This window comes from Somniosus microcephalus, chromosome 22 (genome assembly GCF_052327205.1).
Source record: "Somniosus microcephalus isolate GS21.2 chromosome 22, FLI_Smic_1.0, whole genome shotgun sequence".
In the NCBI taxonomy this organism is placed as follows: domain Eukaryota; kingdom Metazoa; phylum Chordata; class Chondrichthyes; order Squaliformes; family Somniosidae; genus Somniosus; species Somniosus microcephalus.
In genome coordinates, this window is record NC_141008.1 from 46,612,979 (window position 1) to 46,628,149 (window position 15,171).

The 15,171-nt window shown below is 50.5% G+C and overlaps 1 protein-coding gene across 1 annotated transcript in view; it reads left to right on the plus strand.

Annotated features, from left to right (window-relative positions):
- LOC147102248 (forkhead box protein N1-like) overlaps positions 1–15,171 on the plus strand; it is a 100,251-nt gene that overhangs the window by 52,809 nt on the left and 32,271 nt on the right. Inside the window, exon 2 of the mRNA XM_085965107.1 lies at positions 7,081–7,287. Coding sequence (XP_085821233.1) covers positions 7,081–7,287 — 207 coding nt within the window. The remainder of the gene's footprint in view (positions 1–7,080; positions 7,288–15,171) is intronic.

Below are 15,171 nucleotides of genomic sequence, written 5' to 3' on the forward strand. Positions count from 1 at the left end.
TCAAAGAGCCGGCACAGGCACGATGGGCCGAATGGCCTCCTTCTGTGCTCTATGATTCTATCTGACCTGGTAGATTTCTTTTGTCCCCCCATGCCTTCATTATGTCCTATATTCTTCAAGCCCGCACACATCACACTGGATGAGTCAACCTGCTCAGAGACTTCTGTCAACACTGGTAGGTTCGGTGTCCACTAGAGTGGAGAATGATTTTCCCAAAGATTGTCCTTCCAGGTGGGGTTGTGCCTCCGCTCTGCCCTTCGATAAGCTTTCTCTCCAGTCCTCCTCATCACACAGTACCAATACCCATGAAAGTCATGCAAGGCAAGATTGAAATTTGTCATGTGGATAATGTCACATGGGTGAGCCAGCACTATACTATTATTACTCTGGCATAACATTACAAAGTATTTACAGCACAGAAACAGGCCATTCGGCCCAACTGCTCCGTGCCGGTGTTTATGCTCCACACGAGCCTCCTCCCGCCCTACATCTCCCGCTATCAAAATATCCTTCTATTCCTTTCTCCCTCTTGTGTTTATCTAGCTTCCCCTTAAATGCATCAATGCTATTCACCTCAACCACTCCCTGTGGTCGCGAGTTCCACATTCTCACCACTCTCTGGGTAAAGAGGTTTTTCCTGAATTCCCGATTGGATTTATTAGTGACTCTCTTATATTGATGGCCCCTAGTTCTGGTCTCCCCCACAAGTGGAAATATCTTCTCTGCGTCCACCCTATCGAACCCCTTCATAATGTTAAAGACCTCTATCAGGTCACCCCTCAGCCTTCTGAGTAAATAAAGAGAAACTGTTTCCAGTGGCAGGAGGGTCGATAACCAGAGGGCACAGATTTAAGGTGATTGGCAAAAGAACCGGAGGCGACATGAGGAAAAACTTTTTTACGCAGCGAGTGGTTAGGATTTGGAATGCACTACCTGATAGAGTGGTGGATACAGATTCAATAGGAGCCTTCAAAAGGGAATTGGATAAATACTTGAAGGAGAAAAAATTGCAGGGATATGGGGAAAGAGCGGGGGAGTGGGACTAACTGGATTGCTCTTCGAAAGAGCCGGCGCAGACTCGATGGGCCGAATGGCCTCCTTCTGTGCTCTATGATTCTATGATTCTCTTTTCTAGAGCAAACATGTTGCAGTCTGTTATAGTAATATTTTCTAATTAATTATAACCTTGAAATTACACTGTACAAAGCTTAGCATATGAATACCTGATGTCTTTGTTTGTTATTACTTGGCTTGCTATTTTATGTTGTTTGAAAATAGTTAAGTAATTTCTGTATTAAAATAGCAAAGAGATTTCACATAAATTCATTAAGCATTCATACGCGAATCTTACACAACATAATTTTAAGGTGTACGAATTTAAACAAATAAAAGATTGGGGGGAGAGCAATGTACCTCTGCAGCAAAAGTTAATCTGGCAGTAGTGTCACTTTATCTGCACAAAAGCCTCTCGCCCACAGTGCCAGATTCTGGCCCTCAGCTACTGAGCTGATAAATGTCAATGTCGGTTATATAAAAGGAAATAAAACTGGTCATTTACTGCCAGTTGAACCTGTCCCAGGATCGAGTGATGCAGCAGGTTTACTGCTCCTTGTGAACTTATACGGTTGTGGTTTCGTGTTTCTGTGGAGGCAGCTGACTGCACCAAATTGTAGCTTTCTTTTTTAGCCGGGTACAATTAAATGCCACGATGGGAGAGTTAATACACCAGAGGAGTGAGCTCCAATGGGCTGATAGGGATTTCCTTCCCCTTCAGGCGTTCCCGGTGAAGAGTCTAATACGCAGTGCATTCCCAGTAAACAGCTGTGGATTCTCACCGGATATACTGGCAATGACTATAGAAACATAGAAACATAGAAGATAGGAGCAGGAGTAGGCCATTCGGCCCCTCGAGCCTGCTCCGCCATTCAATGAGATCATGGCTGATCATCCAAATTCAGTACCCTGTCCCTGCCTTCTCCCCATATCCCTTGATCCCTTTAGCCTTAAGAAATATATCCAACTCCTTCTTGAATATATTTAACGAACTGGCCTCCACCGCCCTCTGTGGCAGAGAATTCCACAGGTTCACCACTCTCTGGGTGAAGAAATTCCTCCTCATCTCAGTCCTAAATAGCTTACCCCTTATCCTTAGACTATGACCCCTGGTTCTGTTTTGTTAATAGCATTGTTAATAGCTCGCCATGAACACATGACCTACAGTGCACAGGCTATGACTGTCCCTGCAGTGCTTGCTGTTCATGTAAAGGAACAGCCGAAACAAATTAAAATTGAGCCTTCATCTATATTGTCAAAAATAATTGATACGTTGATCCTGGGCTTTATAAGTCGAGGCGTAGAGTACAAAAGCCGTAAGTTATGCTAAAACTTTAGTTCAGCCCCAGCTGCAGTATTGTGTACAATTCTAGGCACCACACTTTAGGAAGGGTTTACTGGAATGGTTCAAGGAATGAGGGATTACAGTTATGTGGGTTCAGGGCGGTGGATACAGATTCAATAGGAGCCTTCAAAAGGGAATTGGATAAATACTCGAAGGAGAAAAGATTCCAGGGACATGGGGGAAAGAGCAGGGGGAGTGGGACTAACTGGATTGCTCTTCGAAAGAGCCGGTGCAGACTCGATGGGCCGAATGGCCTCCTTCTGTGCTACACTATTCTCTGATTCTATGAAAGTAATTTGAAGGCAATAATCTAATCTGGGGGTTCAACTGTTTAACTGTTTGGATTTTGCAGCTGATGATGTCGTCTAACTCCATTGCTGAGACTACACCATGCCTGGCTTCCATCATTCTACCTGTGATTGTGGAAATGGTTGAGAGGTTGCACGCTGCTGTGTTCATCCTTTTGATGGAGTATCAAAGTAACTGACAGCAAGTAGCACGTCCCAGTAAAATTAATTAAGGCCTAGGGCTTGAATTACAAGTTGGTCTCAAGTCAAAAGCTCAGAAACGCAACACCTTGCAGCTGACAAGGAGGCTCCATCACAGGGAGCCGAGACTGAACTTGGTGTTTGGTTAGACCGGCTGTAAACGTTTTATGAAGCGTTTGTCAGTTTGCACAATATCGGATATCGGCGGACAGGAGTGCATAAACCACAGCATTGTCTTCACTTGGCAAATAACCCGATGGCTATTAGACATTAGCAGTCATGTAGTGCTGATGGAACAGATAGTGCTGTCATTTGGCTAATACTTTCTAAAGCAGCAACCCCCACCCACCGCCCCTTCAACCACAGTCTGCCCCACCTGTGACAGAGACTGTAGGTCCTGCATTGGACTCATTAGTCACCTGAGAACTCATTTTTAATGTGGAAACAATCATCCTCGGTTCCGAGGGACTGCCTAAGAAGAAGAAGACTTTCTAAAGCAGTGACCCCCCCCCCCCACCCCACCCCAGTTTATCTCCCCTTCTCTCCGCAAAGGTAGGGACAGTTCTACAGGTGACAGAAGTTCTCTAGTGCCTCACCCAAATGGCCAATCTTTGTGTACAAATGTAAGAAGTCACACAACACCAGGTTATAGTCCAACAGCGTTATTTGAAATCACAAGCTTTCGGAGCGCTGCTCCTTCGTCAGGTGAAGTGGAGAAATGCATAAAGACACAGCTTATATAGGCAGAGAATCATGTCAGATGTTGACAGGTAATGTTTCCAACTGCCATTTATCACACCTCGGCAGAGAGATAATCACAGCAATCAAAGATGTGAATGGTGTCCAAGCCTAGTGGTAAGCAGGCTGTTTGAGGGCTGCACATAATCCAATCCTGACTCTGTCCTCAATCAGCGCTCACACACGAGGCTGTCCTGGTCGCTCAGTGAGTTTTTCCAGTGAGTGGCTGAGCCAGGAATGTCTTCAGCTTAATACCTAGTCTGCTCAGTTAGCTGATATCAGCACAGCAAAGGAAAATTACACCGAATTTACAGCACAGAAAGAGGCCATTCAGCCCAGCTGGTCCATGCTGGTGTTTCTGCTCCACACGAGCCTCCTCCCAACCCTCTTCATCTCACCCCACCAACATATCCTTCTATTCCTCCCTTGTGTGTTTAGCTAGCTTCCTCTTAAAATCTATCTACATTATTTGCCTCAACCACTCCCTGTTGTAGCGAGTTCCACATTCTCACCACTCTCTGGGTAAAGAAGTTTCTCCTGAATTCCCTATTGGATTTATTAGTGACTCTCTTATATTTATGGCCCCTAGATCTGGATAATTAGTCAAGGTGCCCACTCCTGATCAGAATCCAGTGAGCCTGGTTAGAAATGCACAGGTGGACATTGGGTGAGGACAGAATCTTGTTCCACTCATTGCCTGTTGTAGTCAAATAGGTTCACACTTGAATAGTGGCCACTTGGACAAGGTGCCAGAGTCAGCCTGGTGTGGGCGGCAGTGACCCCCAGCAAGCCTGGTGCCCCTGGCAGTGATCCCCAGCAAGCCTGGTGCCCCTGACAGTGTCCCCCAGCAAGCCTGGTGCAGGTGGCAGTGTCCCCCAGCAAGCCTGGTGCAGGTGGCAGTGTCCCCCAGCAAGCCTGGTGCCCCTGACAGTGTCCCTCAGCAAGCCTGATGCCCCTGACAGTGTCCCCCAGCAAGCCTGGTGCCCCTGACAGTGTCCCTCAGCAAGCCTGATGCCCCTGACAGTGTCCCCCAGCAAGCCTGGTGCCCCTGGCAGTGTCCCTCAGCAAGCCTGGTGCCCCTGACAGTGTCCCCCAGCAAGCCTGGTGCCCCTGACAGTGTCCCCCAGCAAGCCGGGTGCGGGTGGCAGTGTCCCTCAGCAAGCCTGGTGCCCCTGACAGTGTCCCCCAGCAAGCCTGGTGCGGGTGGCAGTGTCCCTCAGCAAGCCTGGTGCCCCTGACAGTGTCCCCCAGCAAGCCTGGTGCAGGTGGCAGAGTCCCTCAGCAAGCCTGGTGCCCCTGACAGTGTCCCCCAGCAAGCCTGGTGCGGGTGGCAGTGTCCCCCAGCATGCCTGGTGCCCCTGGCAGTGTCCCTCAGCAAACCTGGTGCGGGTGGCAGTGTCCCCCAGCAAGCCTGGTGCCCCTGGCAGTGTCCCCCAGCAAGCCTGGTGCCCCTGACAGTGTCCCCCAGCAAGCCTGGTGCCCCTGGCAGTGACCCCCAGCAAGCCTGGTGCCCCTGGCAGTGTCCCCCAGCAAGCCTGGTGCCCCTGGCAGTGACCCCCAGCAAGCCTGGTGCCCCTGGCAGTGTCCCCCAGCAACCTGGTGCCCCTGGCAGTGACCCCCAGCAAGCCTGGTGCCCCTGACAGTGTTCCCCAGCAAGCCTGGTGCCCCTGGCAGTGACCCCCAGCAAGCCTGGTGCCCCTGGCAGTGTCCCCCAGCAACCTGGTGCCCCTGGCAGTGACCCCCAGCAAGCCTGGTGCCCCTGGCAGTGACCCCCAGCAAGCCTGGTGCCCCTGGCAGTGTCCCCCAGCAACCTGGTGCCCCTGGCAGTGACCCCCAGCAAGCCTGGTGCCCCTGACAGTGTTCCCCAGCAAGCCTGGTGCCCCTGGCAGTGTCCCTCAGCAAGCCTGGTGCCCCTGGCAGTGTCCCTCAGCAAACCTGGTGCGGGTGGCAGTGTCCCCCAGCAAGCCTGGTGCCCCTGGCAGTGTCCCCCAGCAACCTGGTGCCCCTGGCAGTGACCCCCAGCAAGCCTGGTGCCCCTGACAGTGTTCCCCAGCAAGCCTGGTGCCCCTGGCAGTGTCCCCCAGCAACCTGGTGCCCCTGGCAGTGACCCCCAGCAAGCCTGGTGCCCCTGACAGTGTTCCCCAGCAAGCCTGGTGCCCCTGGCAGTGTCCCCCAGCAACCTGGTGCCCCTGGCAGTGACCCCCAGCAAGCCTGGTGCCCCTGACAGTGTTCCCCAGCAAGCCTGGTGCCCCTGGCAGTGACCCCCAGCAACCTGGTGCCCCTGGCAGTGACCCCCAGCAAGCCTGGTGCCCCTGGCAGTGACCCCCAGCAAGCCTGGTGCCCCTGGCAGTGACCCCCAGCAAGCCTGGTGCCCCTGGCAGTGACCCCCAGCAAGCCTGGTGCCCCTGGCAGTGACCCCCAGCAAGCCTGGTGCGGGTGGCAGTGTCCCCCAGCATGCCTGGTGCCCCTGGCAGTGTCCCTCAGCAAACCTGGTGCGGGTGGCAGTGTCCCCCAGCAAGCCTGGTGCCCCTGGCAGTGTCCCCCAGCAAGCCTGGTGCCCCTGACAGTGTCCCCCAGCAAGCCTGGTGCCCCTGGCAGTGACCCCCAGCAAGCCTGGTGCCCCTGGCAGTGTCCCCCAGCAAGCCTGGTGCCCCTGGCAGTGACCCCCAGCAAGCCTGGTGCCCCTGGCAGTGTCCCCCAGCAACCTGGTGCCCCTGGCAGTGACCCCCAGCAAGCCTGGTGCCCCTGACAGTGTTCCCCAGCAAGCCTGGTGCCCCTGGCAGTGTCCCTCAGCAAGCCTGGTGCCCCTGGCAGTGTCCCTCAGCAAACCTGGTGCGGGTGGCAGTGTCCCCCAGCAAGCCTGGTGCCCCTGGCAGTGACCCCCAGCAAGCCTGGTGCCCCTGACAGTGTTCCCCAGCAAGCCTGGTGCCCCTGGCAGTGTCCCCCAGCAAGCCTGATGCCCCTGACAGTGTTCCCCAGCAAGCCTGGTGCCCCTGGCAGTGTCCCTCAGCAAACCTGGTACGGGTGGCAGTGTCCCCCAGCAAGCCTGGTGCCCCTGGCAGTGTCCCCCAGCAACCTGGTGCCCCTGACAGTGACCCCCAGCAACCTGGTGCCCCTGGCAGTGACCCCCAGCAAGCCTGGTGCCCCTGACAGTGTTCCCCAGCAAGCCTGGTGCCCCTGGCAGTGACCCCCAGCAACCTGGTGCCCCTGGCAGTGACCCCCAGCAAGCCTGGTGCCCCTGGCAGTGACCCCCAGCAAGCTTGGTGCCCCTGGCAGTGACCCCCAGCAAGCCTGGTGCCCCTGGCAGTGACCCCCAGCAACCTGGTGCCCCTGGCAGTGACCCCCAGCAAGCCTGGTGCCCCTGACAGTGACCCCCAGCAAGGAATCAATACATTTGGGAAAGGAAGAGAAGGGGAGAAAACTGACAAGAATAAAAATGTTTTGTATGATAAATAGAAGTTACCAGTTTCCTTATTTAACAACAGGTTTTCTGGCGAATCAGGTTTCCAGATTGAGCAGTCGCCAGTACGGAGCACTGCACCCCATGGTCAAACAGACATGAACTACATGCCAAGATCACTGGATAGCGACTCACTCCTCAACCAGCAACAGGGTGACATTCAGCAAGCTTCAGTGGAATTACCACTACAACTTCTGCACACTGTGAGTTCTTGACTTTATATATTTCTATTTTGCACACGCCAGCTTTCCCAATCTCTTCTTTACCTAGGTGAGCAGCCACACACCCAGTGCCGTTCATGTGGACGCCCCCCCTCACACTCAGCAGGACCTCTGCATGCTGAGATACCTCTAATCAATTGCTCACCCCCATCTCCTGGACTCCTGAAGTCAGGCCTTCAATTACTGCGCGACACTGTTAACAGCAGCTCAGATGATTCTAATTGGAAATTTAACCAGTGTTGGACCTGTTCAAGATCTAGTGCTAGCACAAGTGTGATGACCCAATTGCTATGACTCCATAAAACCTGCAGTTCACAGTGAGTATCTTAACCACTAATTCACAGGGTCAGCCGTGGTTCAGTGGGCAGCACTCTTGCCTCTGAGTTAGAAGGTTGTGGGTTCAAGTCCCACTCCATGACACTCAAGGAACAAGATCCAGGCTGACATTCCTAGTGCAGGACCGAGAGAGAGCTGAACTGTCAGAGGCGCCATCTTTCAAATGAGACATTAAACCGAGGCCCCGTCTGCTCTCTCAGATTGGATGTAAAAGATTCCCACAGCACTATTTGATAGAAGTAGCAGGAAACATGACTATCTGCTTTTCTCCATACATAAAATTGTAGGAGCATGCGAGTTTGAAACAGAGTATGCAGTTTAATTAGTGGGTTGTTAGTGATGGAGAAAGCTGTGGCGGGATTTCACCCCCTGTCGCTGGAGGGCTCGCTGCAGTGTGAATAAAAGTAAACTCAAAAATTGAGGCTAAAGATTGTGTTTGGGATAACATGCAAATGGTTAACATGGTTGTGTGACATCCATCTACCGTTTTAGCAGCGGCGTTACCTTATTAAAATAGTGGATAAAGGAATGTCATTGGGATGTGTTAAACTGTGCTACGTTATTAACGGTTATTGTACACTAAGCTTCCCTAGACTTACAGGGAGAGAAAAATATTCCCATTTACGAGTGACGCAGTTTATAACCTCAGTATATACTCTGTGTGGCTGGCGTAGGGCAACAACTATAATTTGACATTCAGGTCAAGCCAGATAATTGGGTCAGGAGTAGCAGAGTGTGTCGCTGCGATGCCCCTTTGGTATTTGTGAATGGGACGTTGAGTCGTTCTACGTTCCATGGTCTGTCCTGGGTGACCAGTCTCACACTGGAGAATTTTGAATTCTCCGTTTGTGCACCAAGTATTCGGCGGTGTGTGCGGATGTGGCTTAGGGTTTGCCCATGAGCTTCATGGAAGATTGAAGCCAGCGATCTTCCGCGTTGGGTCCTTGGTGAGGTGTAACCTCAATGGTACTGGTCAAATGCATGAAGGGATTACACTACCTGATTATAATGCTTCCCAGCTGTGCGGCAATGTAGTTGAAGCGTTCGACGCTACTGTGGGAACAGAGTAAATCGTGATTGATAGCGTGAGAGTTACCCCTTGCCTTCAAAGTATCCGTAATGTGAAGACCACTTCCAGTGATTGGCTTTCTGAGTAAACATCGAGGGTGACATCATCCGTTCTGACTGGAAACAGCAGACGATGAGTCATCTGAAATAAGCTTTCAGAATCAGGGACAAAATCACTGGCAGGAGCTCAGCACTTGTCTCAGTCCCATTAAGGCAAAAAAAACCCTTCAACCCTGTCACCCTGAGTTCTTTATAAAAGCAGCATTATTCTGTCCAAACTTTTAAACTTTGTTTTGGCTCAAACAACATAATTTGTTGTGTTTGCACAAGTTCCAGTTACCTAGACAGAGGGAGGAGTTGGAGAAACAGTGGATCAGGGGCTTTTACAGCAGAGAGTCACTTGACAAAAGAAGAATGACATCACCTGGAACTGTGCGCAGTGAGAGCGAGCAGTGACTCGCAGTGAGGGCTGTCCTGCCACAGATCCCAACCAGGAGACAGCACGCACCTCAGGGGCACTGCCACCACACCGCTGCTTCACCTTTCATCGTCACAGCCTCATTCTCCATTACGGGCAGAATAACTGCGAGCTGTGGGTGTTTGCACAGCTCAACCACCAACTCGGGGTTCAGATGGTGTAAAGACACCATTGTGACAGGCACTGTAGGTTTTTCAGTGATAGATAAACTCAGCTGAGCAGAATGGTCTTCCTTGTCTGTACCTATTTTGTAATCTTGTATTACCCAGATTTCTACATTCTCCCCATATCTATTGACGTAACGCTGTATATCATATTTACATTACACAGAATGTACAGCACAGAAGCAGGCCATTCGGCCCAAGTGCTCCGTGCTGGTGTTTATGCTCCACACGAGCCTCCTCCCACCCCTCTTCATCTCACCCCATCAGCAGATCCTATATTTAATCACATTTTACCGCTGGTGCTTTTCCTGCTGTGTATGCTTTCCCATTCTGATCTTATTAAGGAAGGTGTTTTGGGTAGTGTTAATTAGTTATTCACCAGATGATTAATTAACTGAAAACACTGCAACAGTTTTGAACAGAATACTGAATCCTGGGTCCCCAATAGCGGATTTGACAAAGCACCAGCCCTTTGTCCAGACCAGGAGGATTCCAGATTGGATTCGCGGTCAGTCCTGCGTTAGCTGCCCCACTGGGATAGCACTAGAGGCTCTACCGCTACCCCTGGGTCAGCACGGGACAAATCTGGGGGTTCCCACTCCCAATCACCACCTGGGGAGTGAGTTCTGTTAGAAAGGGTCTGTGTGAAGATGTTGGGTGAGGACAGGGAGTGAGTCCTGTTAGGAAGGGTCTGTGTGGAGATGTTGGGTGAGGACAGGGAGTGAGTCCTGTTAGGAAGGGTCTGTGTGGAGATGTTGGGTGAGGACAGGGAGTGAGTCCTGTTAGGAAGGGTCTGTGTGGAGATGTTGGGTGAGGACAGGGAGTGAGTCCTGTTAGGAAGGGTCTGTGTGGAGATGTTGGGTGAGGACATGGAGTGAGTCCTGTTAGGAAGGGTCTGTGTGAAGATGTTGGGTGAGGACAGGGAGTGAGTCCTGTTAGGAAGGGTCTGTGTGGAGATGTTGGGTGAGGACAGGGAGTGAGTCCTGTTAGGAAGGGTCTGTGTGGAGATGTTGGGTGAGGACATGGAGTGAGTCCTGTTAGGAAGGGTCTGTGTGAAGATGTTGAGTGAGGACAGGGAGTGAGTCCTGTTAGGAAGGGTCTGTGTGGAGATGTTGGGACAGAATCCAGCTCAGATGTGACGCCCCCACTGTTGAATAGCCTACTGGCACACCGAGGGTTAAATTCATCTTGGGCGGTAACCAAAGCGGGCGATAGCAAATCACCACTGATTTACACTGGGAAAGAAAGCCAGGTGGAGTGAAAAACAGGCTGCTGATTCGCTGTTGCCCAAGACAACAACAACTTGTGTTTATATAGCGCCCTTAATGTAGAAAAACGGTCCAAGGCGCTTCACAGGGGCGATTATCAAACAAAATTTGACAACGAGCCACATAAGGAGACATTAGGACAGGAAAGAGGTCGGTTTTAAGGAGCGTCTTAAAGGAGGAGAGAGAGGCGGAGAGGTTTAGGGAGGGAATTCCAGAGCTTAGGGCCCAGGCAGCTGAAGGCACGGCCGCCAATGGTGGAGCGATTAAAATCACGGATGCTCAAGAGGCCAGAATTGGAGGAGCGCAGAGATCTCAGAGGGTTGCAGGGCTGGAGGAGGTTACAGAGATAGGGAGGGGGGCGAGGGCCATGGAGGAATTTGTAAACAAGGATGAGAATTTTAAAATCGAGGCTGTCAGACCAGGAGCCAGTGTAGGTCAGAGAGCCCAGAGGTGATGGGTGAACGAGAGTTGGTGCGAGTTAGGACACGGGGCAGAGTTTTGGATACGTTCAGGTTTACAGATGGTGGAAGCTGGGAGGCCGGCCAGGAGAGTATTGGAATAGTTGAGTCTGGAGGCAACAAAAGCATGGATGAGTGTTTCAGCAGCAGATGAGCTGAGGCAGGGCGGAGACGGGCGATATTATGTACACTTACACATGAAAAAAGACACTTGGTTGAGATGCCAAAGGGCAGCTGGCATTAGTGAAACTACCTCAGCCGAGGAGGGGAAAAGGCTGAGGGAAAAGTGTGAAGTATCCATGCTGGGTTTACACTAACTGTAACTAGAGTTTTTAGCCACAAGCGACTCATGGGAACCTGAGATAGTTTATCTGTGACCGGAGCTACCAGCCTGCTCCGCTCAGGCTTTCAGGATGTAGCCAGTGCCTGCCACTGAGAAAGTAAAAGAACTTTTTCCGCGATTGGCCCCCCGCCCCGGGACTGACCCCCGCCCCGAAACTGACCCCCGCCCCAGGACTGACCCAAGAGCCTCGACCAGGGCTTAAAATGGCCTGAAATAGAATAGTTGTGTCGGACGAGCTGCCTGTGGAGGCGCGACAGGGGCCAGCGACTCGCACTGAATGTTTAGTTGTGGCCCGAGGGGGTTTCTTGGACCTCCATCTCCACGATCGTTCCCTGCGCCCATTTCCCGCATTAAACTCAGCCAAACGGCCTAGAAATGACTTACTCCAGGACAGGAAGACCAGATTGAAATTGATAAACATCCCATTTCTTTATTCATGTTCAACAAATGCTACACATTACATTGTATTACCAGGACGCTCCGATGGGTTGGCTATAGTTACCACAGGAGTCTAGGCTGTTCCTTGGATTGGATACCCCAGGCTGTCAATATTCTTCCTTAAGTGCTCCCTTTTTTAATCTGCTCCTTGACTCAGGACCACTTTGTTCCTATCCTGTTCCTATCTGGGCTCTCTGTCTCCAGCCCAATTCCACGGCATCATTGGTCCATGGGCTAATTGATGACAGTCTAATGGATTCAGGCTTGGGCTGATAAGTGGCAGGTAACATTCCCGTCACAGAAGTGCCAGGCAATGACTATCTACAACAAGCGAGAGTCTAACCACCTCCCCTTGACATTCAACGACATTACCATCGCCGAATCCCCCACCATCAACATCCTGGGGGTAATCATTGACCAGAAACTTAACTGGACCAGCCAAATAAATACTGTGGCAACAAGAGCAGGTCAGAGGCTAGGTATTCTGTGGCAAGTGTCTCACCTCCTGACTCCCCAAAGCCTTTCCACCATCCACAAGGTACAAGTAAGGAGTGTGATGGAATACTCTCCACTTGCCTGGATGAGTGCAGCTCCAACAACACTCAAGAAGCTCAACACCATCCAGGACAAAGCAGCCCACTTGATTGGCACCCCATCCACCACCTTAAACATTCACTCCCTCCACCACCGGCGTACCGTGGCTGCAGTGTGTACCATCTACAAGATGCGCTGCAGCAACTCGCCAAGGCTTCTTCAGCAGCACCTCCCAAACCCGCGACCTCTTCCACCTAGAAGGACAAGGGCAGCAGGCGCATGGGAACACCACCACCTCCAAGTTCCCCTCCAAGTCACACACCATCCTGACTTGGAAATATACCGGCCGTTCCTTCATCGTCGCTGGGTCAAAATCCTGGAACTCCCTCCCTAACAGCACTGTGGGAGCACCTTCACCACACAGACTGTAGCGGTTCAAGAAGGCGGTTCACCACCACCTTCTCGAGAGCAATTAGGGATGGGCAATAAATGCTGGCCTTGCCAGCGACAGCCACATCAGGGAATGAATTTTTTAAAAATCAATTCATGAACTGCCAGAGGTTTTATGGGGAATGATCATTACAGCCCTATAGGAAGTCATTCGCGGTTTAATATTTTATTTAGTCTTCTAGCAACCTCCGAGCGCATTGGTTTCAAACAGCTCCAAGTGACCTGACCTGACTCGAAGAGTCCTTTAATCTGGTCAGAGGAATCATTGACTATGCTGTAAACACAAAGCTAAAATGATTCCTTCTGAAGAAAGTGAATATTATATGAATACAGGGAGCTCACCGCATGGAGGTAACTGCATCCCATTCCCTGCTCAGTGAAGTCTAATCAAGACACTTTGCAAAAGCCAGTCAGCATGGTCACTGAATTGCTGCTGTGACAGTGTCAGCTCTGGCTGGATTGGGCCAGGAGTGAGGCCATTCCCTCCCAGTGACCTCAACAGGCTCCCTGCACGTGCGGAATGTGTGAAAAGAAAGACTTGTATTTCTACAGCGCCTTTCATGACCACCGGACGTCTCAAAGTGCTTTACAGCCAATGAAGCACTTTTTGAAGTGGGGTCACTGTTGTAATGTAGGAAACGCAGCAGCCAATTTGTGCACAGCAAGCTCCCACAAACAGCAATGTGATAATGACCAGATAATTTGTTTCAGTGATGTTGATTGAGGGATAAATATTGGCCCCAGGACACACTCCCCTGCTCTTCTTCGAAATAGTGCCATGGGATCTTTTACATCCACCTCAGAGAGCAGACGGGGCCTCGGTTTAACGACTCATCCAAAAGACAGCATCTCCGACAGTGCGGCACTCCCTCAGTACTGCACTGGCTGTCTGCCTAGATTTTTGTGCTCAACTCTCTGGAGTGGGACTTGAACCCTCAACCTTGTGAATCAGAGGCAAGAGTGCTACCCACTGAGCCACTGGCTGAGACACTCAAGTGCAGAATGCTTCTTATTAGCTGGGGGTGGGGAAGCCCAGCGAGGCAGCAGCTTATAAAGGGCTGCTACTTGCCATTAAAAGGGAAGTCAATTTGTTTTGTATGCACAATAAAAAAACACTTTTGCTGACAAAAGGAATTGAAGCGAGGAGAAATGTGGGGAAAATCCCTCTTTGGAAGAGGATGCCTTGGTGATCCTGCTCCAGGAGTGGCCTCCTGTTAAAGCCAAAGCTCAAAATGTCTGGCTGGAGGTCAGCAAGAGCGTAATTGCAGAGTCACATCCTGAGTACAGTTTACAGCCCCAGTCTCTCTTTAAGAATTGATCACATTTGCCAATTAAAAGTTGGGAGATACACGGAGACTATTAATAAATATTTAAAGATGTGAAAGAATAACAGAATGTGAATAATGGCACATTCTTCTCAATAAATGATGGTGATTGAATCTGAGCAAAATAAATTCTTTATTTTACAACTTTAGGCTTTGTAACTCAAGCCTTCTTCTCTTTGTCTCTAACTCATTGTCATTCAGCCTTATCATGACGTTAAATTAATGTATCTAAAAGTAAACTTTGCAACGTAAAGTCAGGAGCCACAGAACTTTTCCAGAGCCACAGATGTGACAGCACACCATAAACATATCTGTGCGGGGCAGAGAATTGACAATGTAATAACTACAGGCTCCTCTGTAAATAACCTCTTACTGGGAAACAGCAACAGTGAACGGACAAATCAAAGAACCCATCCTTTCCATTGTAAAAGCATAACACACAGTACCGATCGCAATTCAGCTGTCGCAGGCTTGCATGCTTTTTTTTTAGAAATAGGAGCAGGAGTCGGCCATTTGGCCCTTCGAGCCTGCTCCGCCATTCAATAAGATCATGGCTGATCTTCTACCTCATCTCCACTTTCCTGCACTGTCCCCGTATCCCTTGATTCCCTTAATATCCAAAAATCTATCGATCTCCGTCTTGAATATACTCATCGACTGAGCCTCCTGGGGTAGAGAATTACTCGTATGCTTTATGAAAGGTCCAGTAAGTCCCAATATTTAGGGAACGTCGTCAAAGATAATACACTGAAATAGAAAGAGATGCAAATACAGATCCAGTTGAGGGATAATCGCAACATCCCCAGAACGAATGAGTTGGTTTGATGCCAGCAGTTCACCATTGGCTAGTGCGGTGAAACACTCACACCTTCACCTCGTGTCCATCTGGTGCACACTCTGAGCTATGAAGTTGTAAAACATGCCTTTCTCGATGCTTGTGTTTAATGCCTGAACTGTTTTGGCAAAACTGTAAGAATTTAAGGAACAATCCATTGAGTACAGAC